Here is a 22,986-nt window from a genome sequence, read left to right on the forward strand (position 1 = left end):
GCTTACATTTAATTCAGAGTGATGCAATGTGCTCCGATGACAAATACAAACAACAGTACACAGATAAACCTGGAAATTGTGGTTTGCAGGATATGGAGGCAGTTAATGGAGGTGGTGTTTGTTTCGTCTACCTCGAGCTCCCAGCAGTGTGTCCCTGATGAACTGCTCCAGGTCCTCAGCTCGTTTATGAATCCTGTCCGCATCGTCCTCCACCTGCTCTCCGTCAGCAGACACCTTGGTGGCCTAAACACACACATGCACAAACACACGTCGTAAAATAATAATACACAAGTGTTGAATAAGTGAACATGTTGACTTCTGTCTAACAAACGAAGGGAAGAGACGGAGGAAGATGGCAACACGTACACATATACAATCAATAGTATTGCGTGTGAGCAGTCTGGTCTGTTATCTGTCAGTTTTTCAATTATACATGTGCACTCACATACTGCAACGTACTGTACACACATAGATACATGAATTATTGATCTACAAAAGAAAACATATAAGTCAAATATTAACGCATACACGGACAGGGAGATGGATGATTCTTTGACAGATATGAAAAAGCATCATAAGACACACACACACACACACACACACACACACAGAAAGAAAGAAAGAGATGGTAATTATTGTTGTGATTTGACAGGACCAGGCTGTATCATTTTCACTGGTGTGTGTGAGTGAGTGTGTGTGTGTGTGTGTGTGTGATGGGCCGTGGGTGATAGCGCTGCTGTCAACAAATGTCAAGGCCCCGGTCCCTAAAAGGGTGTAGCTTGACAGCGTGAATGTGAGTGTTATTTTTCTCCACTTGGCACTTGTCGACCCCCTGCACTCAAGAAATGTTTTTCCATTTTGGTGAACTCCTCTTAAGAGACATAGCTGTGAATCCGAGCATTGTAAAGTAGAGGAAAGAAAAAAAGTTGATATAGTTTTTTTTATTATTCTGTATGAGAGTGAAGACATAGAATTAGTTTTGGCTGGCTATACTTTTAAGATACTTTCAAGCATTAATGGGTTATGCTATGACCAGGGCCCTGCTCAGATGTTGACAACTACTACATTACAATGGTGTTTCTGATGTGTTTTATACACGAGGGTGAAATTGAGCACAAAGGTGGTGGGATTCACATCCTGTTTTTAACATTATTCTGCTGATTGACAGTTGGAGGCGTAAACAGATAAATGGCAAAGGGACTTTTATTTGGTATCTTTACAGGATACCTTCTTCAGTTCATAATCCAAATGAGGGGGGTTCGCTTTGCTTAAACCGAGTTCTCAGACAATTTATTAGCAATGATACATATATTAAATGTATTTGTGTTTGGTCAACTGACCACAATGCAAACCTTGGGTCCAGTGGTATTGCAGAGAAAACTGAGTAGTAATTGGGGCCAAAAAGGTTATGTCAACTTTTAAAACTAAAATAAAAGGCTGATGTTCAGGGTTTCATTGTGTCAGATGATGTCCACTTTCTATCGGGTTTCCTCAGGTTTCTGTTAAAACTTTAAATATGTTTCTGACATTTTATTGATATGTTGGAAAAGTGTATTCTTTTATGTCAATCAGCATGCTGCAGCAAGCTACTGGCTGGACTGGTTTGTGTCTCTTGTGTCGTTGGTGTACATTAGTTTTGCCGTTAACTATGATCTCACTGCAGGCCATAGTCTTTATTTGCCTTATCTCGTTATTTTACAGACAGAGGGCATAATCCGAATAAAGACAGAAAGGAACACAGACTTAAGTTGAGCCAACAGGAAAACCAAAGTGTGTACCCTGCTGTGTAGCTGGTCCATCTCAACCACCAGTGATCCCATGTTGGAGTCGGCCAGCTGCAGTAATCTCTCCGGAGCTTTCTGAGGTGACAGCATGTGCTGCAGGAGAGAAACAGAGATGAAGGAATTACACGGAGCAATGTCTGACACATTTTGGCTCAGGGCTAAGCTTTTGAACTGCCTGGCTCTGTGCTGTAGAGCCGGAGAGAAAAGTAGAAGCAAGGCGAGAACGGAATAAAGAAATAATTAAAGAGAAAAACAAAACATACTAGGGCTCTTGGAGAGAGAGCAGTCAAGGCCAAATGCCATCTCTAGCAATGTTACTTAAAGTGAGAAAAAACTGTGGGTCAGCCATGTGATCTGATCTGCTCCAAAATCTAACTGTTTTTTAACTGGCCCACTCTCACACTCTTCCACAGAGTTTCATAGAAAATCAGACGAGAAGTTTTTATGATATGTTATCCATAATCCAAAAACTAACCTCTGTGGTGATAGAAGACAAACTATTTGAATATGTCACAGCAAACATAGTTAACAACGTCAATTGTTTAAAAATATGAGCAAATGATCCCGTTGTATGATATCAATTAGTTCTATACACTGCAGCCAATGGTGGTGATTATCAACACGTCAATTGAGGAAATTCAATTGAAAGTTATGAAAGCCTTAACTGTATAATAAGGACATGAGTTTCCAAACATGCTAACAGTTGTTACCTTTAGTTCCTCCGTCATGTTCTCGAAGCGGTACAACACCTTATAAGGTGGTGGGAGGGGCGACGTCAGGGTGACCTCAGTGATGATGCGGTACAGGCGGTCCATGTCACTGATCAACAGACCCGAGCACTCATCATCACATGCTGCAGAAACAAACGTAAACACACAGTTAGACACAGCTAGAGGCAAATGAGGTCAACTGAATCTATTAGAGAGGTTTGCTTGGTTTTGTGTGTGTGTGTGTATGTGTGTGTGTGTGTGTGTGTGTGTGTGTGTGTGTGTGTGTGTGTGTGTGTGTGTGAATGTCTTCTGCAGTTTGACTAGGCAGAGAGCAGTGAGAGAAGAAGAAAGGATGTCATACTGTATGTGTATTTTAACTTCTGAGTGTGTGCGTGTACGCCTTATTTGTGAGTCTGTAAACACATCAGTGTGTGATCGCAGTGACTGCTTGTGTTTTGTGTTTAAGTGAGTGGCAACAGAAAAACAGGGCTGTCGATGCATGAAATTCAGCGCACAGAGGAAAAATAACCTATTATGAGTTCACACTGCAGGCTAAACACACACAAACCAACGCACAAACACACGAGGGAATTCACTTCAAATGAGCGCATTCACATTTTCTTTCTTTATTGTGTGTGTGTGTGGAGTTTCTCTTCTCTTCTATAGCCCGAGGCTGATTTATTGCAGAAATTAAAATTTCTGACAAGGGAAATCAAAGATGAATTAAATAAAATAAAAACAGTTTTTACTCTATCAATCTCTGACAAAACCGGAAAATACAAATGCATTGATGCAGTCACACGCAGGTACAGTAACGGTGCAATAGCAATTTATAAAATCCAAGACATTTTAGAATCCCAGTTACAAAGGACTGTAATCACTAACTTCCACAAAGCGTGAAACCTCCTGATCACACTCGCACAGGGTGTGATTACACACAGAAAGCCTCACTTCCATCACTGAGGGCTCTCTGTGTGTCACTGCTTGTTTCCTACCTCTACAATGTTTGGCAAGACAAGCCAGAGATTCTCAAATTAGCTCCGTTCTGTCCTTCTCTTCTTGTTTATAACAATATGGTGAATGTCTCGCTACTTCTAAGTTTGCTTGGAGAATTACTGGGTTGTTCCACCATGCTAGGTTTTTACACATTACTTTAAAAAAACAAGAAGCATACTGTAAACACATTTAACTAGAAAGACAATTATAATTGTAGTGGATAGGCAAGATCTCACCAGATTGACAAACACAACTACTTTAATTTCAAAGCAATCTATGACATGTTACTTGGTCAAAGTTAAATGGATTTAAAATGTGTTTGCCATTTCAAAAGCTCGGTTGAACAAACGGTGTCCCAATTATCTCACTGGAAAAGGTGACACTGTGAGTTTTGATTGCAGTGCCAAATCTCTATTTTATGTCCATTAATGCACATCATCACATTTTTACTTCACAGCATATAAAATATATAGAAGTTTATGATAAAGTATCACAACCATGAAAGCTCAACGGACGCCCAAAGTAAGCCTCAGTGAATGTCAAGGATTATTTCACACTCAGTTTAGTAACCTTATGCTCACACAGGAAACTCAAACACACATGCACAACATACAAGTGCAATAATACACACCTGTTCTCCTTAGTGAGTCACAACTCCTATGCATTTGGTTTGTTGCAAGATGGACTTGTAACTCTACTTTCTGCAGGGATTTATTTGAGCATCATCATTGTTACTGTGCAGTGTATGCCTGATATGCTCCTAGTTACTTTGCATCATGACTATACAGAAAAGTCCAGTTTTCATTAGTCCAGGTTGAGATAAAGACACAATGCTGTACACTTATTTTGACAAAGGCAAGAACAATCTGTTTGGTATATACTGTAGGAACTGCATTTTAATAAGAGCTAACCATGTAGTTTACTCACATTTAAATCTTTGCACGTTTAAGTCAGATTGCAACTTGTGCCTCAAAATATTAAATTAAACAAATATTAAGAGGGGACAACATTTTCAAATATCTTATGGCTATGATTTTGTTTCTGTTTAAAATATGTCTAGCCATTTTCTGAGGTTATTAAACTTCCTGTATGTTTCATCCAGAAATAAATTCATTTTTCTTTTGCAATGTGGATTTAGGTAACATTCAATAACGCCAGCCAGGAATTCACATATTCAACATTTGCTCAGTTTGAGTGCAAATTATGTTATATTGTACATTTGAAATGAACCTGAATTTCCTCTTATTCAAGTGCCGACTCCCTGCTTGGTGGCGTTTGATAGGACGGCAGAAAGGGCAAAACGCAGAGCAATCACTCTTCAACAAGTGCACAGCAGTGTGATCGCTCCACTCAGTAAACCATCAGGACTTGTGATTACAGTTTTGACGTATAGCGACCGGTTTGGAGTCCGGGTGCACCGCAGCTCTCGCAGTGCCAATTTATGAACACGCTTTGTGTCTGGACACATAAAGACCTGAGCAAGCAATTTCCTCCCTGACCTGACAGCAGCAATTTCACACTCAGTCTTAAAACCTTTTTTCCTCTATATTCTCTTAGCTCAAGACATGCTAATGGCACCGAATTGGCCCTGCCATTATGGTCATATTAAGTCTCAATTAGCTCTAAATTACATTGAATTTATATTCTAAATGACTTCAATCTGACTTCTGCCACGACTCCCTGGCTCCCATGGCAACCGGAGAAAATGGGCTCATTTTCCATTTCATCGCCAAAATAAAAAAGCACAATATCAGATGACAATGCTGGGCCGTTAAATACAAATGAAATACAAGAAAGAGGAATGTCTGTGGGCCTGATCAATAACCTAATGACACAAAGAAAATGCATAACATAAGATTTGAGTTGTAATGCTATGATTGGGCGTGGCAAAGGTGAGCTCTGGGCACCTTTTGGGGTTAGTTTCTTCTTTAACACATTCTTCTTCTATATACTTCCTATTAAAACTATTGGCATTAAGATTTATGTTCTCATAATATAGACCACTTTGTCAGTAAACTTGTAAGTTTCAAAGCTTAAGTATAGGCTCCAAACCAGAGAAGAATGAAAGAAAGAAAGACAGAAAGACAGAAAGGAAGCACCAACAATAGTTTAAATATAAATGTGTTAGTCTTACAGATGATGCCAGCGGCTCCACACACATGCCGGTCCATGCACTGGTCACATGACGTCCCCGATGCCCCGACCCTGCACCGGCATTGGCCAGTGACCGGGTCACACGGTCCGGGCAGCGCCCCCCACACCGAACACTTACACTCCTCGCAGTGGCCGCCTGGCATCCGCGGGTTACCATGGTAACCGGTAGAACACCTGGACAGCGGGGAATCACGGGAACGAAAGAAAGGGGTGAGTGCTATTGTTGCTAGCATTTATAAATTGTCGTTTTTGGTTGAACACATAAATGAGGACTTTTAATGAGGACTGGGAACCAAGGAATCTGGTCGCAAAACAAACTTAACTACATTCTACACACACCTCCGAATATGTTTTACTCATAGCATACTTTCACCTTGGTTGCACAGTTCAACATTTGCATTGTCAACTTTTCCCTATGTCATGGGCATTTGATTCATTCCACGTCCTATATCAAAATGTCAACCTGTACTAATTATGATAGGGAGATTATGATTTTAGTGAGTGTTTCTTACCTCTCACAGTATTTGCCCTCATATCCCTCAGGACAGGCGGTACATCTGTAGTCATCGTATCCCTCTGTTACACACGTTGGACTGAAACTAGACATGGAAAGATTTCCACAGAAAAAGCTTGTATTACTTTCAGTGAACATATAATGAAAAAAAGTCTACATTGCAAATTGCAGCAACAATAACCCGAATTTACATTAGAAAGGAGAATGACCAATATAACTATGTGATACACGATTGATACAACATCCTTTCAAATTCTCATCCTGCTAGACATAAAAAAAAAAGATTAATCAGTGAAGAAGTTTACTTGTTCTCTGGGTTTGTGAGGGGACAGGCGCAGGGTTTACAGTCGTCATGGAAACCTCGGACCACACCATAGAAACCCGCAGCGCAGCGCTCACACCGATCGCCCTCTGTGTTGTCTTGGCACTTCTACACACAAAAAAAGAAATTAATGTTACATTTGTGAAGATATTGCATCGTCTTTCATTTATTCTCCAACCCTACCATGACTCTAACCCTGGTGTGTGTGGATGTTACATTTTCCCATCATCCTCAGCTCTTGGCGTGTATGCAAAATGTGACCGTGTGAGCAGCTGGACCATAATTACACAAAAAACCCTCATTCTGCTTATCCTCAAAAGCTTTTCATCTTTAAACTAATTTTCAAATTAAATTAAGAGCACACTTTCATCTGCATGTTGTATTTGAATATTGCCACTGGCACAATGAAAGCGAGACACCAGATTTGTTTGAGCATAACAAAAAAAAAAAAATATTGGAGGAAATTATTATAACGTGTACAATCCCTTGTATGTGTCTACTTGTCTCAATTTGACAATGAGTAATTGAAAAGACGACAGACGGGGTCACCCATCACCCCCTCCTTCATTACTGACAAAGTGGCATAGGGGAGGCTTGTTTTTTGGCAAGTGAGATAATTATCCTGGCACCGCTGGTTGATTTACATCGAGATTAGATGACGCGTATAAAAAAGAAAAATAGTGGCATGCTGGTACTGTTACCCGCTGTCAGTTCACTTAACAATTTTGGATAGTAGCAGTTTTAATCACTGGTGTGCTTCGCTGTAAGGTGGTAGCCTACACTCATTGTCAGTGACACAAAAAGTTATTTCAGTTTCAATCTCCTCAAAGCTGTCTGTTCCCCTAGATTTTCAGACAAATAGATGAAAACAACTAGCAATCAGGTGACTTTTTGTTATCCAGGAGAAAGTTGATTGAGCGGCCGCTGTTTTTACATGCATACAGATTCACACATCTACACTGTCACTGGAAAGTACCTGGTGTGATCGCAGCTGCTTCTGCGGTGCCGAGCATCGCTAGCAGCAGGGAAGTGGTTGTTCATTTCTTTTTCACCTCCTACAGTTTCTAAACCATTCTAGTACCTTCACACACACACACGGGCATATCTAGCCTGGACTATTTCTGATAGAAAATGTAGTCGACACAGTAATAAATGTCTTTTGGGCTCAGTTCCACTCCTGCATGATGAGGAGGTGATGTGAGACTGTGATCCGCAGCGGCTAGCTAGCTGTTAGCCGCCAGCTAGCGATCTCACACGTCAAAGAGTTTCGTAATCCTCCTTTCTCAAGTATTCGTTTACTTTTTAAACTTTTTTTAAGGATAGCCACAAGGGTACAATGACAACATAACCTTATCCAAAATATGTTCAGTTTCTTTTCGGCTATGCTTATCACACAATGTTCAAACTAAAACAGAAACACATTACCTTTTTCTGACTGATACCATGCAAAAGTGCAGAGTGTTCAAATATATGTACAGTACATTTCCACAATATATACACCCTGCATAGTAAAAAGCACAACAATACCCACACATACACACACAGTCATAAAAGCACAAACAATGTACACTCACACAAATATATTATATACACTACACAAACACGCAGCCCTCTCTGTTTAATATCCCCGGGGTTCAGTCTTATGTGTTCGCCTTGTTTGTTGAAAATGGGAACTTCAATCAGTGGAACAGGAAGTTGCCTTCTAACGAGGCAAGTCATTTCCATTAACTTCCTGTGTTCCTCGTTACCACTAATTACCACAGAAACAAACTCGTTTAGCATTTTCAATTTAGCCTGCTCGGATAGAAAATGCTAATGACGCCGTTATAGAGAGCGAGATGGAAAAGGGCGAGGAATAAATGGCTGGGAGGCAGAGTGAAAGAAATCAAACGCAAGGGAAGTAAGGAGGGAGAAAAACAAATTGGCAGACATAGAGAAATCCGGGAGAGGTGAGAGAGAAAAAAAGGGAGTGCAAAGGGAGATTGGGGCAAAACAATTAGAGAACTGAAGGTATAGAATAAAAAGAAACAAGGACGTTACAAGGAGGAAGAGTCAAAGAAGTGTGTGTTAGAAAGAGAGAGGAAAAGAGGGTATAAACTATAAACACAGGAAATAAGCAAAATCAAATAAGGTAGACAGTGCTATTTACACCCTAATCCATTAGGTCTTTTTGGAAATGTCCTTAGTCGTTGATAACTAATTGTGAATGTTGCTGTAATTACAAATAAATAATTACAAAGCTTTCTCTGGTGTGGTTGAACACATCCAAAGACTTTGAGGTGGATAACAGCCAACGTATGTATATCAAGACAGCGCTAATACTTATTTACGATTATCATAAATATGATTCTATTGAAAGTTCATGAATTATTGTTTAAATCCATACTTTCAAACAAAGTGTCTTTAAGAACAAGATTCAAGCATTTTACATTAGGAATGTTTTTTTATGCCTGTACTGTAAGTGTTTTTTTGATTATGAGTGGAATAAATGATTGAACACTTTACATCATTCCTGATCCTTTTAGTTGTCATGTTTATATGTTCTTCAGACAGTAATCAGTCACACTCTGTCATGAGCGAACAACAAATCCCACACTCCACCTAGAGCAAAAGAAAATTGACAAATAATTGAGCTACATTGGACACTTAGTTGTATTTCTTGTAAACAAATCTGCTTTCCAAAAAGTTGTAATAATACCGCAATTATTAAATGAAGAAAGGTGAGCCACTCGTACTACCTGCAATATTTCAAGTCTTCAGAAAAATACTAATCATAAAAAAAGGGTATCAATTTTCAGAAAAGGCTCGAAGAGAACGCAGCTGCCAGCATCTTCTTAGAGTTTGTTTACAAGTGTGTATGCCAGATAATTAAATGGGAACTCCAATTTGTCCAAAATGAGTCTCTGAGATGGATTTTTCTGTTTCGGTGTGAACCGTTTTTCTCTGTGGCCTTAAAATCATGGGGAAACAGTGAATTTATGTGAAGGCTGCCAGTTTTTTTACAGATCAAATATGAGCGCTGACCTGTGGGCAGCATGTGACCAACTTCTCCCCGGGGTAGAAGTCTTCAGATGGGGAATCAAAACAAAACTGACCAGATTGTGAAAAGGCTGGAAGTGACTAACAACTGGCATGTGCAGATTTATCCCACAAGCCACCAGTGTGATGTACGGAAAACAGGCAGGCAGAATATCATGGAAACACACACTCTCCAAACATCCAAGTGTTTCTCTTTTCCAAGTGTTTTGCATTAAGTTTATTTGCACTGACTAAATAAATACAATGTCAGAAGGAAAATAAGAGACATTTCAGAGCATTTAGAAAATCAAAATACAACAATTCCGTTGATCTGTCACTGTTGAGTACATGTTGTGTTACACTTTAAGGGTTGGGTTTCTTTGCCTTAATGTGGTTTAATCTCCTGATAAGACCATCCTCTCCACTCTTTCCAAAAGTGAGGATGTAACTTTGGGTCAGATCCAGAGAAGAGGAAATTAAACAAAATATGAATGAGCCCCGGGGTCGTTAATTATTGCAGGGCTAATTACAGAACCTGACATCCCCCCCAACACACACACATACACACTTTCTTTCTCTCATCTCACTCTCTTCTCCAGAAACTACCTGGCATATGGCAGTATGAGGGTCTCCAGTGGCCGAGCACACATACACACACACACACACACTTACCTGGCATATGGATGTCTCAGGGTCACAGGTGGAAGAGTGCCCACTGCATTGGCATTGAACACAGCTGCCCATGCCGGCAGCGGTTGGCACTCTGGACGCAGGAGCAGATGCTGTGGAGCCGGAGCGAAGACGGTAAAAACCTGCAGCGCACTCCTATAGACAGAGAGAGAGACAGAGAGACAGACAGAGAGACAGGAGACAGACAGAGAGACAGTCAGAGAGACAGACAGAGAGACAGGAGACAGACAGATAGAGAGACAGGAGACAGACAGAGAGACAGACAGGAGACAGACAGAGAGACAGTCAGAGAGATAGGAGACAGACAGAGAGACAGGAGACAGACAGAAATAGAATGAAAGGGAAAATTAGGGTAAACGATTAGATGTAGTTTTTATGGGGCCCTATTCTGCTCATTCTCAGGTTCATATTTGTATGTTGTGCCTCTACTATGACATGTTTACATGCTTTAATGTTCAAAAGGTCTTTATTTTTCTCATTTCCACCCTCTGTCTGAAACCAGAGCCCAGTCTATTCTAATTGGTTAACTGGCCGGCTCTGTTGCGATAAGTAAACTGCTCAGAGATGTCCCGCCCCCTTAGCCTATCTTGTAAAATGTGTTGGAGCACTAGCCAATAGAAGTATGAGTGTTACATAGTGATGTCATTATGTGATGGAAGGAGCAAGAGATGGCATGTGTTCCAACAGTTATTCCACACTTTGCCTGATATTGGAGCACACACACACACACAGACACACACAGACACACGCAGACACTAGAGAACTACAGAAATGGACCCACACAATTATCCCTAATTGTTATTTCTCAAGGCAACTGTTGACCACTCCTCTCTCTCGTTCACACACACACCCCCACACACATACAATTAAGAGTTATTCCCTTCAGTAACTTTTGATCACACACATGCACACACCCTCCCAAACCCACTCACTCAACGCACACACACAAAAACATGCAGATAAACACGCACACACAGAGGCATGCAAGGTAACTCTCTCTGCCTCTCTCTCCTGTTCAGTAATAATTAATGGAGTCCATTTAAAGAGCCATCTGTTCCCTCTGCTAGCGCTAAACGCCCGTTTAAAAATACTTTATTAACAACGACGGCAGCTACATATAGAATGGCCATCTGTCAGCCAAGACCTCTACGACCTGAACATTTCAAGTTTAGCTGCCGCTTGCTATTTAGCTTGCATTTGGCAGTTTTTCAACGGTATCTGTAGCTCCTAAATTATGTACACGGCTAATTTTTTTCTATGGCAATATAGATGTCTGTGCCTCTGCCCTCCAAGTTGCTAACGCCAAAGTGAAACAGAGGTTGAAAAATATAGTTAAAAGTTTGCTGGCAACTCATGTGTCCCTTTAAGATTAACACAATAATAATACTTAAAAAAAAAAAAATAATAATACTGAGTTCTGGATTTGAGTCCTGGATTTGAGTCCTGGACTTCGAGTCGTGGCTGAACCTGTCACTGTGGTCCTGCCTGACTCTCATCATACTACTTCCCTGATGGCTCCCACAGGATTGTTGACATCCTCGTGGATTCATCTTCTTATTATAGACACATGCATTTCCAAACATTTGGACTACCTATGCTGTAAAATGTATTATCTCTTCGATTTACAGACGGCATCTATTGCACGTCTGTCCGTCCTGGGAGAGGGATCCCTCCTCTGTTGCTCTCCCTGAGGTTTCTCCCATTTCCCCCTTTAAACTGTGGGTTTTTCTCTGGAGGTTTTTCCTTGTACGATGTGAGGGTCTAAGGACAGAGGGTGTCGTATTGTCATACTGATATTCTGTACAAACTGTGAAGTCCACTGAGACAAATGTAACATTTGTGATATTGGGCTATATAAATAAACATTGATTGATTGATTGATAATACCTGAATGACTCTCAGGCGCCGCCATGCAGCAGAAATGCCCAGAACTGTTGCCTTTGTGTATCATAAGCTGCCACTACAAAATCCTCATTAAACTACAGATTGAGTGACTGCTATATGCTTTCTGTGGCTTAAGAGAAGGAGCTGGACGCAGCTGAAAGTCAATTGCTTTAACAAAATCACAACTGAGTGGAAGAGACGCTCAGTGAGGCTTAATCCTTGCTAAAGAAAAAAAAACACATGAGAGTCTGAAAGGCGTCGCAGAGGCTTAAAACTCTTAACTAAATGTAAATTGGAAACTTGAGAGATAGTATTGAAAGCGGAGTGTGTGACCTCCATGTTTACATTCTGAAGGCAGCAGACAGAAAGCACCCACTCCTCTGAAGTACTGAGAGAACTCGCTCTGTAATTCATGTTTGTATTGTTAAATCCTGTTTTAACTTCAATATGAACACTATTTATTTTAGTTTCTGCAATATTAACACTGTTTTCATGACTTGAATATTATGTATGTTCCAATTTTATGTAGTTTGCTTTCGGCTGCTGCATTAAAGCAATTTCATCAAACTAATTATTACACAGAAAGTAATCTACAGAAAAAGGTATTGACACAGTTATATGCTGATATTCACTGGCTATATTGCGAAAATTCACCTCTCAAGTCTCCCAGTTTCATCCAACAGGTGAAAGTTGATTTTAGATTTTATTGTAAGAACATTTCAGCTTATCGAAGACTCTTGTTGGCCGATAAAAATAAGAACTTGTAGTACAGAAATGTTTAGAGCTTTTTTTAAATCCTGTTCAAGTACCTGCTGACTCCTGCAACAACTGATAACTGATTTCTAAGGAACACCTTTGGAAAAGTTTTATAAGGACTTCACATGTGTGCAGTGTTGCGTGTGTGAGGGTGTGTTCAGTAGAGCACCCACCTCACAGGAGAATCCGGAGTATCCGATTGGACAATCACACTTCTCTATCTGATGGGCTTTCAAGGTCTCTTTGCTTGGTCTGCCTTCCTCGGCCACCGTCAAACTGAGTTCTGAAATACTGGGGGAGAAAAAGTCATCATTAAGCATCCAATAATACAGTGAAGTATATGATAACAAGTATTTTATTTTGAGTTTTTGTTTGTTTTACTAACACTGGTTTGTTGGAAATTGCTATAATTTATTTAATTTCCTTTCATTATGTCAAAGAGGATACATGCAGGTATTTAAACACAACTATATATGATGATTTGCAGAATGATGTATCACTGTGGAAATGGCTTTTATTCTGAGATACAAATGAAACCTGTATTTAACACAGGTTATCCTATTTCATATTTAAGTGGCCACGCTGTGTGGAGGTGCATGCCATGCCATGGAATGTGTGTGTGTGTGTGTGTGTGTGTGTGTGTGTGTGTGTGTGTGTGTGTGTGTGTGTGTGTGTGTGTGTGTGTGTGTGTGTGTGTGTGTGTGTGTGTGTGTGTGTGAATGTCTTCTGCAGTTTGACTAGGCAGAGAGCAGTGAGAGAAGAAGAAAGGATGTCATACTGTATATGTGTATTTTAACTTCTGAGTGTGTGCTTGTACGCCTTATTTGTGAGTCTGTAAACACAGTTTGTGTGTGTGTGTGTGTGTGTGTGTGTGTGTGTGTGTGTGTGTGGGTTTTACCGGCTGTGTCTCATCAAGTTTCCGTGAGAAGCCTTAATGAGGATATATTCCACATAGAACAAAACATCCATGAAGTCTTCTCGAGTCATGGACCTGCCATCTGCGTACTTCCACTCGTGCTGTAAATACAAACGCAAACATTAAACACAATGACAAATCTATTTTATTACTGCAGTCTATGACCAATGTACCAGACCCTGTTTGTATGGACTGATAGACCTCCCAAAATGAAGTGCCATTAACTTTGATAGTTGGTATTTAATAGAAGAAAATAATTCTATAAAACAAAACTGGTGGATGTGCTAATAGATTTGCACCACAGAGAGCTACCCTGTACAGACCTTTCTTTCTGTTCCATAACGCAGATTTTTCCTTCATTTATTTGAAATATTCCACTTTTATCCAAGCGTTCTTACCTCTGTCATGTCGATCTCGTGGCGGGTGAGCGTGCCAATCTGCAGTCCCGGTATGTGCCGTGTCATCAGGATATTACGGTTAGGACCGCCTTTAATGATGACCTGAGGCTCGTAGGATGAAGGACCGGTTTCCTCTCTGGCCTCAAAGTACACAGCATATTTCAACTGTCCACCATATGCTGTGATCTGGAGAAAGATGAAGGGCATTGATTGAAATATTAATTAAGACTGCACTGATTGTATAATGTTTCCACTCTGACAAAGTTGGCTTGATTTGAGATAGATGTGTTGAGAAGAGTTGAGAGTTTCCTACCATGGAGCCTCTGAACTGCTCGGGTAGTTTCCAGTAGTACGGTTCAGAGAGAGTTGAGGTGAGCACGTCTGTGTGAGCGATGATCTCCGGATGCTGGAACGTCACTCCTCTCCTCGTCTCCACGGTGTTGGCTTTATCCACCAGAGGGAGCACCGTCTGCTCGGGCCTCAGCGCCAACTGGGACGCACAAAAGCAAACAATATTAAAGGTCACCTATTATGCAAAATCCACTTGTTCATGTCTTTTATACATCAACATGTGTCCCCTCTGTGGAAAGAGATTCTGAAAGTTTCAGGAAAAAAGATTTCATCTCTTTTCGTCCTGATCCATTTAAATAAAAACCTGTCTGAAAATGAGCTGATCAGATTTGTAGCCACTTTATGATGTCATAACGATTTTTTGGCTTGTGTAACCATTAGCCAATCACCAACCAAGGTAACGGGTTATTTTGTGAGGTAGTACCTTTTAGACACAGCCTTATTTCACCATGTACTTGCCACATATCAGGTACATTATGTGAGAGTATACAGGTGTTGAGAATGGTGTTATCATTCATTTGAATACATTTAAAGTGTCATACAATATCAAAGACCTGTAAATGAGGTGTAGGAGTCATGTGTGTAGCATCAGTGTATTTCTTTTTTGTTAAGACACACAATCTTCTACTTTCCTCACACACAAATGACACTCCCACTCCCTCGTACTTTGAATTTGGCAGACATACTTTTCATTTTTAGCTGGGTTTTCTATCTTGTTACAGAACATTGGACGTCCATGTTTCATCTGTGGACACTGAGGATTGTGAAACATCCCAACTAATGAGGATGGATCTATAAAGCTTTAAAAACTGCCAAAATGAAGGGACCTTTTATGGAAATATTTGATTGCAACATGACTAAATGCATTTCCAGCTCCAAACACTGTCAAGCTGAATGTCTGAATGCAGAAGAAAGCGTTCTGTTGCAACCTTTTTTTTTGACAGTACAATTTCTGTAGGTGAGAAAATCGGTCTGACAACAATTTTAGCTCTTCAGTTGAATCTGAAGGCATTTATTAGCAATTACGTTACAGTACATAATGCGTAACCAAATACCTCTACTACCACAGCTTTAGTTCAGTCACACCTGAACAGTTTAATGTATGATTGTGTATTATATGTATTCCCAAAATTGTGTGACATTTCAGATATTATAGGCATTATCAAAACGTTTTTTGCATCAAAATTGACTTTCCCACAAGGAATGTTATGAATATCCTGACCCATTATTTTAATATGTATACATTACATATTCAAACATATTGTTAATAAGTCAACCCTGTGGTAAGTATATTTCAAGTTGATTATGTTGTAGTTGTTTCTTAACTGATGAGAAACTACTTTCAAAACATTTAAGTATAATTTCTTTCCATATTTGAGATTTAGAACATCCCTCCCTGTATGTTGTGTCACATTTCCATTTCATGACATACTTAAAGTTCTTGTCATTTTCTTCCTGTTACTTATTATTTCATAGCTGTATCAAGCAAATTTCCCAAGAGAAACCTAGAGTATATAAATGTTGGAACTCAATTCATTTTAAGTTATACTTCAGACGGAAATGAGCTTTTTCTCATTCCACGTGTGACTGCCTCTCTATTATGCAGTCCGTCCAGGCTAAAGTAACTTCATATATTTCGTTTAACCAAAAAGCACTCTTCCATAATGCCTCAGATATTATTCACACAATATCAACATCAGCTCTGCTGGACGACAGCACCACAGAGACAGAGAGATCCAGACTGCAGCGGATGAATCTATTTTAAAATCAGTCCACTCAGCCACAACCTCAGTCAATAATAAACCCTCATATTATTCAAGTGATATTAAAATTACCAACATAAAAAGTGGGAGATAGAGAGAAGGAGAGGAAGGGGCTGGATTCTCTCCAGACTGTCTCTTACTCTCCACTATGTGATCATATTTGAGTTATTACTGACAGTGTCAACATCAGTTTCAAGATATATTGAGAATGGAAAGACGTTTATATCAGAAATAATATCTCAATATCAATCCTTGAATAAAAGAAGACAATTTGGCTTGAGCAATTTCTTAAGGAGCCCTAAAAAGTGAATTGTCAGGTTCATATTTATATGTTGTGCCTCTACTGTGACATGTCTCCATGCTTTAATGTTCAAAAAGCTCTTTATTTTTCTCATACTGCCTCTTTTCACCCTCTGTCTGAAACCAGAGCCCAGTCTGCTCTGATTGGTTAGCTGGACGGCTCTGTTGTGATTGGTCAACCACTTAAAGATGTCCCGCCCCGTAGCATATCATGTACAATGTGTTGGAAGTTAGCCAATAGAAGTGCAAGTGTTTCCTAGCGATGTCAAACAAATCAGAGATAGACATTGAATACATTGCTGACCTTATTATCTGTTTCTGTTATTTATAAGTATTTGTTTTCATTCATGAAGAGTAAAGATATCATATTCGTATAAAGCTTGATTAACAGATAATAGTAAACCATTTCACATGTTTGAACCTTTCCTTTATTTCTAACTCAGTCCTCTGTGACCGGATGAATTAAAAATGTACACAATAGTTTTAAAGAACATTAAGAAAATCCTTCCATATATCCATCCTTTAAGAGTAGAGTGCTCTTGATGTTATTTTACGTTCTGTTAGCTTATCAGTGCTTTCATCTTATCTCAGTTCTTGAAAGATTTGTACTTCATTATACTAGTGCAGATCTTTACTGCAGTATTTAACAACCAGTTAATAGTCGTCCAATCACACAAAAAGTTCTGCTATCAAAGATAAATATCACAAAATAGGCTGTGTGTGTGTGTGTGTGTGTGTGTGTGTGTGTGTGTGTGTGTGTGTGTGTCTCCTCTAACCTCCATGTAATCCACCTAGTGTGAGTTTTTGTGTGTTTTGGTATGTGAAGGCATGTGTACGTGTTTATATAGTGTGTGTGTATAGGGTGTCTACTAGATATGGTGTGTGTGTGTGTGTGTGTGTGTGTGTGTGTGTGTGTGTGTGTGTGTCCCACTCCACTCAGTGTAATCTCACGATTCAGTGGTTCAGAGAAAATCTCCCACTTTCCAATAAACTCTATTTTCCCTGTCTTTCTCTGCCTGTCCAGCTCCCCCTCTCCCTCTGTCAACAATAAATGAAGTGAATGTTTGTCGTTCAAATGAAGCCTCTCGCCACACTCCATCACAAAACACCACGGTTACCACGGAAACGGCAGTTAACCGCCGTTGGCAACCGTTTCTGAGATGAAGGGCCTTTATTAAAAAACGGGTTGCCACTCACCGATCGAATAACTTACTGACATGGTGTGTGATGGTGTGTGTCGCACTTATGTACGTCTGTTTCTGAATTGCAGCTGGTATCTGTAATATTCACCCTCTGGTTTTATCTTGATGTTTAGAAGCCATCAGATCCATAAGCCAGGCTACGATAAGGCCTACTGACTTTGGCGGTCACCTGACTTTTTCTCAAGCATTCCCAGATTCTTTCAGTTGCACACAAACGTGACATGTCTACCAGATGGATTAAAACCACCAACTTGACATGGATTGTTGATCTCCTGAGTTTTCCTCTTGAACCATCATGATATTGAAATGTGTGCTTTTGAGTGAAAACAATTGTCTTGATTACCATGACATTTGCTATAGACATTCATGTTGACTACAGGATCAATACAAAATAACCTTTTTCTACTTATATTCAAATGTTAGCTATTAGCCTTAGCTTTCTGTTAATCCAAATTAGCCAATGTTAACATATTTGTTTTAGCCATCAGGATAGTGATACCATGTTAAAGCTCATAAAATGGGCTCCTTTCAGCTCCATTTTTGTGCCAACATGTTTTTATAGTATGGTTGGATGAACAGTCTTGAAGCATCATTTTTCAACGTTTAGCAATTGACATGAGAGACATAGTGAAAGTCACACTTAATGATATCAATAAGTCACACCTCTCTCCCTTCCTTTAGGGAAATCCTCTTGAAACCAACATAAGTAGAAATCATCCCATGGTGTCCCACATTTATATACAGCATTGAATTGGATGCAATAGATATTTGAAAGGGTGCCAATATTCACAAATACAGCACAACTATATAATCGCCGCGGCTTCAGTTTTTACTGGGCAGAAAATCAAGTAAAATTAGAACTTTAAATATTTGAACAAGCCTCTAATTATCCATAGATAATGATTAATGAAGGACATGAAGTTCACAACGTTGGCATAATGCAGAGTCAGTTGTAGGCAGCCAGCTGTCAAATGTGTTGTCTCAGCATGAAGCTGGCACAGAGAGTGTGTTCAGAGAGTGAAGCTAATAGGAAACTGCTGGTTAGATCCACAGATAACACATCAGAGACAGGAGGGATCCAGACCAGGAAACACTCCTTTAAACTTTCATATATTTTAGGGTGTGGACTCAATAAGGGAATATTTCATCGACCAGTTTAGTTTAATTACCATTGTGTATGCAGCATTTACATTTGCGGAGTCTAAATCTAATTTTCCAATGGTTGTTTTGCAGCAGTCCCTAAATTGTCTCTAGTGCCCCTTTCACACCAAGGCTTTTCCCGTTCTAGCTCCGTGCTAGAACTTTTCTGGTTCGGAACCGGTTCTTCGGGTCAGCTCCCGCTCTGTTCACACCGCTCAGAGCCCGACTGGTGCTGCGTCATTGCGTCATCGTTTGCGTCATGACGTAACCGTTTGCGTGCCTGCTTCATAAAGCCAAACCGCCACTCCGTCCGAGGTCTCGCTTTTGGTCCCGATAATCCTTCTTGACTTTTTTCAATTTGTTGCCAATCTGTTCAACGTTACGGTCAAAACCAGCGGTTGCCATCTCTTGCTGCAATTGTTATAGAATTGCTTTGGACCGCGTGCTCCCCTCCAGCTTCCTCTGTACCTCTTCGGAAGACCAGATTCCCAGTAGGTAGCTGGTCTCTTCAGTGGACCACTGCTGCTTGTTAAGTTTGAGGTTTTCCATCATTGTGTACAAACTGGATAAAACGCGGGCTTTTTGTTGTTGTTAGAGGTTGATCCCGCGTTGGTGTGAAAGGGGCATTAGTGAATGTACAGACAGATTCATCCAGTTTCATTTTCACTGCAGCCAATGCGACCATCTCTGTCTTATATTTGTCCAAAATTAAAACAAATAAAGATAAAAAAAATAAAAAACAGTAAGGTGTCGCTGACAGTTACCTAATACTTTAAAAAAAGATATGTCGGTAATATAGGAAAGTCTTTGCAGTATATACTGTATTGCTTTTCTGACACGTGTCTTTGTATGTGTGTTTGAGTGTGTTTGAGTGTGTCTGATTGTGTATTTGTGTGTTTATTGTTAGGGTTGAGAGGGCAGTAAGTGTGTTTTGCAAGTAGTAAACACTTGTGTGAGTGGAGATGAAATATCTGTGATGACAACCGTTTTTTAACAACTGTGCTTTGTTCCTATACTTTTTTATTTGCCTATTACTTAAACCTACAACCGATAAAGAAAATACAGTGACAGTAAGGAATTAAAAAACTAAGATGTACTTACCCACATCCTGATGAGCCCCTGAGCCTCTGAGCAGGAGCTGGTCAGACCGTAACAGTAACAGTTGCTGCAGCCGTGAGGGTTTTGAACAGACAACCCGAACGTGTCCGACTTACAGCCCTCACAGTTGTGTCCTTCCACATTTGCCTAAAACAACAAACACAGGCAAGCACACGGAGTTGAGGAAAGCTTTTGTGATTTCTTTTGTAAACATTTTCAAGTTATTTTAAACATATTAGTGGTAGTGGGGACAACATTTAAAGGACCTATATTCACTCAACTGATAATCAATATCTATCATTTTGTGAAACTTGATCCTGTGAACTAAACATAGTCTGAAAATAACCAGAGCTCATTGGACATTTACCAGTTATGAGAAATTAATTGTTTTTTTTTAAATCTTTTTATCAAAGCATCCCACTTTACTGAGGATGTTTGTTGTCCCTTGATTTCTCTGTTGTCTTAGATTAATGAATCCATAGCTTCTTATTACACCAACACATTTTATATATATTTAATAAAATGTGATGCTTTCTATAGATTTGTTACCCCTGCTTTAGGTCAGAAAGCAGATAGAGCTTAGGAAAAGCACTCCTGAAGAGCTTTTGGGATTGAATACCTTGCATAGGGAAACTTCAGGAGGACATAGTAAGATTAAAGTCTGAGCCTAAAACCCTGAACTGAAAAAGTGTCTCTCCAACATCGCGTCCACACACCTGTTCATCTTGCCATTAACATTCATTTTGTCCATATTGAAATAATTGGTTGCTATTTTCAATGTTCTGCATCACATATTTGAGCTATTCAAATACACGTAAGCAATACTACATAGAGAATGCATTTTTGTTGGTTGCATTATGTTGAAATAACTGTCTCACCACACTGAATTGTTTACATTTTGAGTAAATAAGCTGAGAGCTGACTGGTTTAAAGTGGGATTGTGGACAGGTCTGTGTGTTAAGCCTTCTCTCTCTCCTAAGGAAAAGCTCACAGTGCTGTCAACAAAAAATCATCCAATTAATGTTGAATTCTGTCAAAAAGTGCTGCAGGTTAGTGAGGCAGGACCAGCACCAACAGAGGAGAGTAAAGCTATACTGAAGGACCTAAAACGTCGACTTCAGTACTTTTTATTATTAGCATTTGTTACAAGAGGACATTGTGTTTTACTACAGTAGCAACTCATGATCATCTATTTAATCATAAAGTATTTTTTAATTAATAGATTTTTCTCCTGGGCTCACATATTGAAGAGTGACATTTTTCATTTTTTTCTTAAAGTGTATTACATTTATGATCGTATCAATATATGAGAGGCTAACATGCGTGAATGTTGTAGGTGTTTTAAATCGGGCCTCAACACTGAGAAGAAACAATTTGATTTCTTGGATCTTACATTTTTATTCTTTTAGTGATAATTTTAGAAATATGTTATCCACAAAAAAATCCAGTAATGATATTTTTTTTTCATTTTACATCATATTCTTCCTTAGATAGAGAGACAGACAGACAGACAGACAGACAGTTAACATGCATAACACGTCACAAACAGCAGAAAAAAACATTGAGCAGAGAGACAGGCAACTGATTGATTGACAGGCAGTGCACCTCCTTCCTGTCTAGAGTGATCTGAAGCCTCATCACAGGCGTGTGTGTGTGTGTGTGTGTGTGTGTGTGTGTGTGTGTGTGTGTGTGTGTGTGTGTGTGTGTGTGAGAGAAATGTTGTTTTAGCATTTGTGGCTGTCGTGATCAGCAAGTGACAGCAGAGATGAAAAGTGTCTTCAGTCCTAGGCGATACATATATTACATTTGTGTGTGTGTGTGTGTGTGTGTGTGTGTGTGTGTGTGTGTGTGTGTGTGTGTGTGTGTGTGTGTGTGTATGTGTGCGTGTGTGTGTGAGTTGTGACAGCAAGCTACTGATGAGGTGTGCATGCCAGATATGTGATCAACTTGTCACGGAGAGGTGTGAAATATACGCTTCATTTGTGTATCAGTGTGTACATAAGAGTGTGTGTGAGTGTGTCTATATATGATGTTTACACCTATAAAAATCCAGTAATGATATTTTTCAGTGTTTTTTTATTTTGTTTGGATTGCAAATTTAATAGGGATTTATAGTGTCTTTCATCTTGAATGTCATGAACCAGCTCTCTCTCTCTCAACTGTCTTCTTTCAAGACAAGATAGAGGTAAAAAGAGTGTGAATGTATATGTACAGCATGTATACATACATGTATGTAGCATTCATTAATCTATTTGTATTTGCCAGCCTAAGGGGGATGTCATGCAGAGATTACCGTGCAATCAGATCTCGGACATTTACACAAATAATGACACGCTAACACACACATAATATGTCTATCTAATACAAACATGCATAGACTCTTACTGAATAACAATTTAAGTACATTTTTAAATCTGCATTGACATTTACAAATATTAAAATGTATGCCCTGGTAGGTTTCAAACTGATAAATAGCTGTTTTTCTGTTTCCAACACATTTATTCACTCTTAAGTTTCTAAGACAACTCTCAGTGTAAGTGGTCACTGGATAGCCTCAAAGACTGCATCTCACAAACTGACTTTATTTCCAGTAAATCTTCAAAGCATGCTTTGGCAGTATGATTCAACAGCATGGGCTAATTTTCGTGGCTGGTATAGCAGGACAGCTGCCTTGTTTTTCTAGCTGGAAACAAAGACTAATGACAGTGTATCCAACTTCATGTTCAAAGGGTTCCTGTTGAAGTACAGACCTGTCAATAATCTTCTGTTTCGGCTACTTGAAATGACACTTGGAAAAAATACTAATATGTCATTTTTCGAGGAAGCTAGTTAAAAGAAATTGATTCAAATTGATGGTTGAGGGTTGGCATGAAAATACTAGAACAGACCTGTTTACTTCAGGGATAATGGATTTATTCAGAATCAGCTCAATGATTCTCTGTGACACAAAGATTTATATTTAAGCATATTCTTACATTTCATGTTTAAAA

At 39.5% G+C, this 22,986-nt stretch overlaps 1 protein-coding gene across 1 annotated transcript in view; it reads right to left on the minus strand.

The window, feature by feature from the left end:
- LOC117486949 (laminin subunit alpha-2-like) overlaps positions 1–22,986 on the minus strand; it is a 189,440-nt gene that overhangs the window by 50,623 nt on the left and 115,831 nt on the right. The window contains 12 exon segments of the mRNA XM_034135550.1: positions 132–243; positions 1,779–1,877; positions 2,495–2,637; positions 5,625–5,818; positions 6,157–6,243; positions 6,464–6,588; positions 10,171–10,323; positions 13,002–13,119; positions 13,727–13,845; positions 14,143–14,328; positions 14,456–14,632; positions 20,000–20,143. Of these exon segments, the coding sequence (XP_033991441.1) occupies positions 132–243; positions 1,779–1,877; positions 2,495–2,637; positions 5,625–5,818; positions 6,157–6,243; positions 6,464–6,588; positions 10,171–10,323; positions 13,002–13,119; positions 13,727–13,845; positions 14,143–14,328; positions 14,456–14,632; positions 20,000–20,143 (1,657 nt within the window).

The sequence above is a fragment of the Trematomus bernacchii genome, unplaced genomic scaffold (genome assembly GCF_902827165.1).
Source record: "Trematomus bernacchii unplaced genomic scaffold, fTreBer1.1, whole genome shotgun sequence".
Taxonomy (NCBI): domain Eukaryota; kingdom Metazoa; phylum Chordata; class Actinopteri; order Perciformes; family Nototheniidae; genus Trematomus; species Trematomus bernacchii.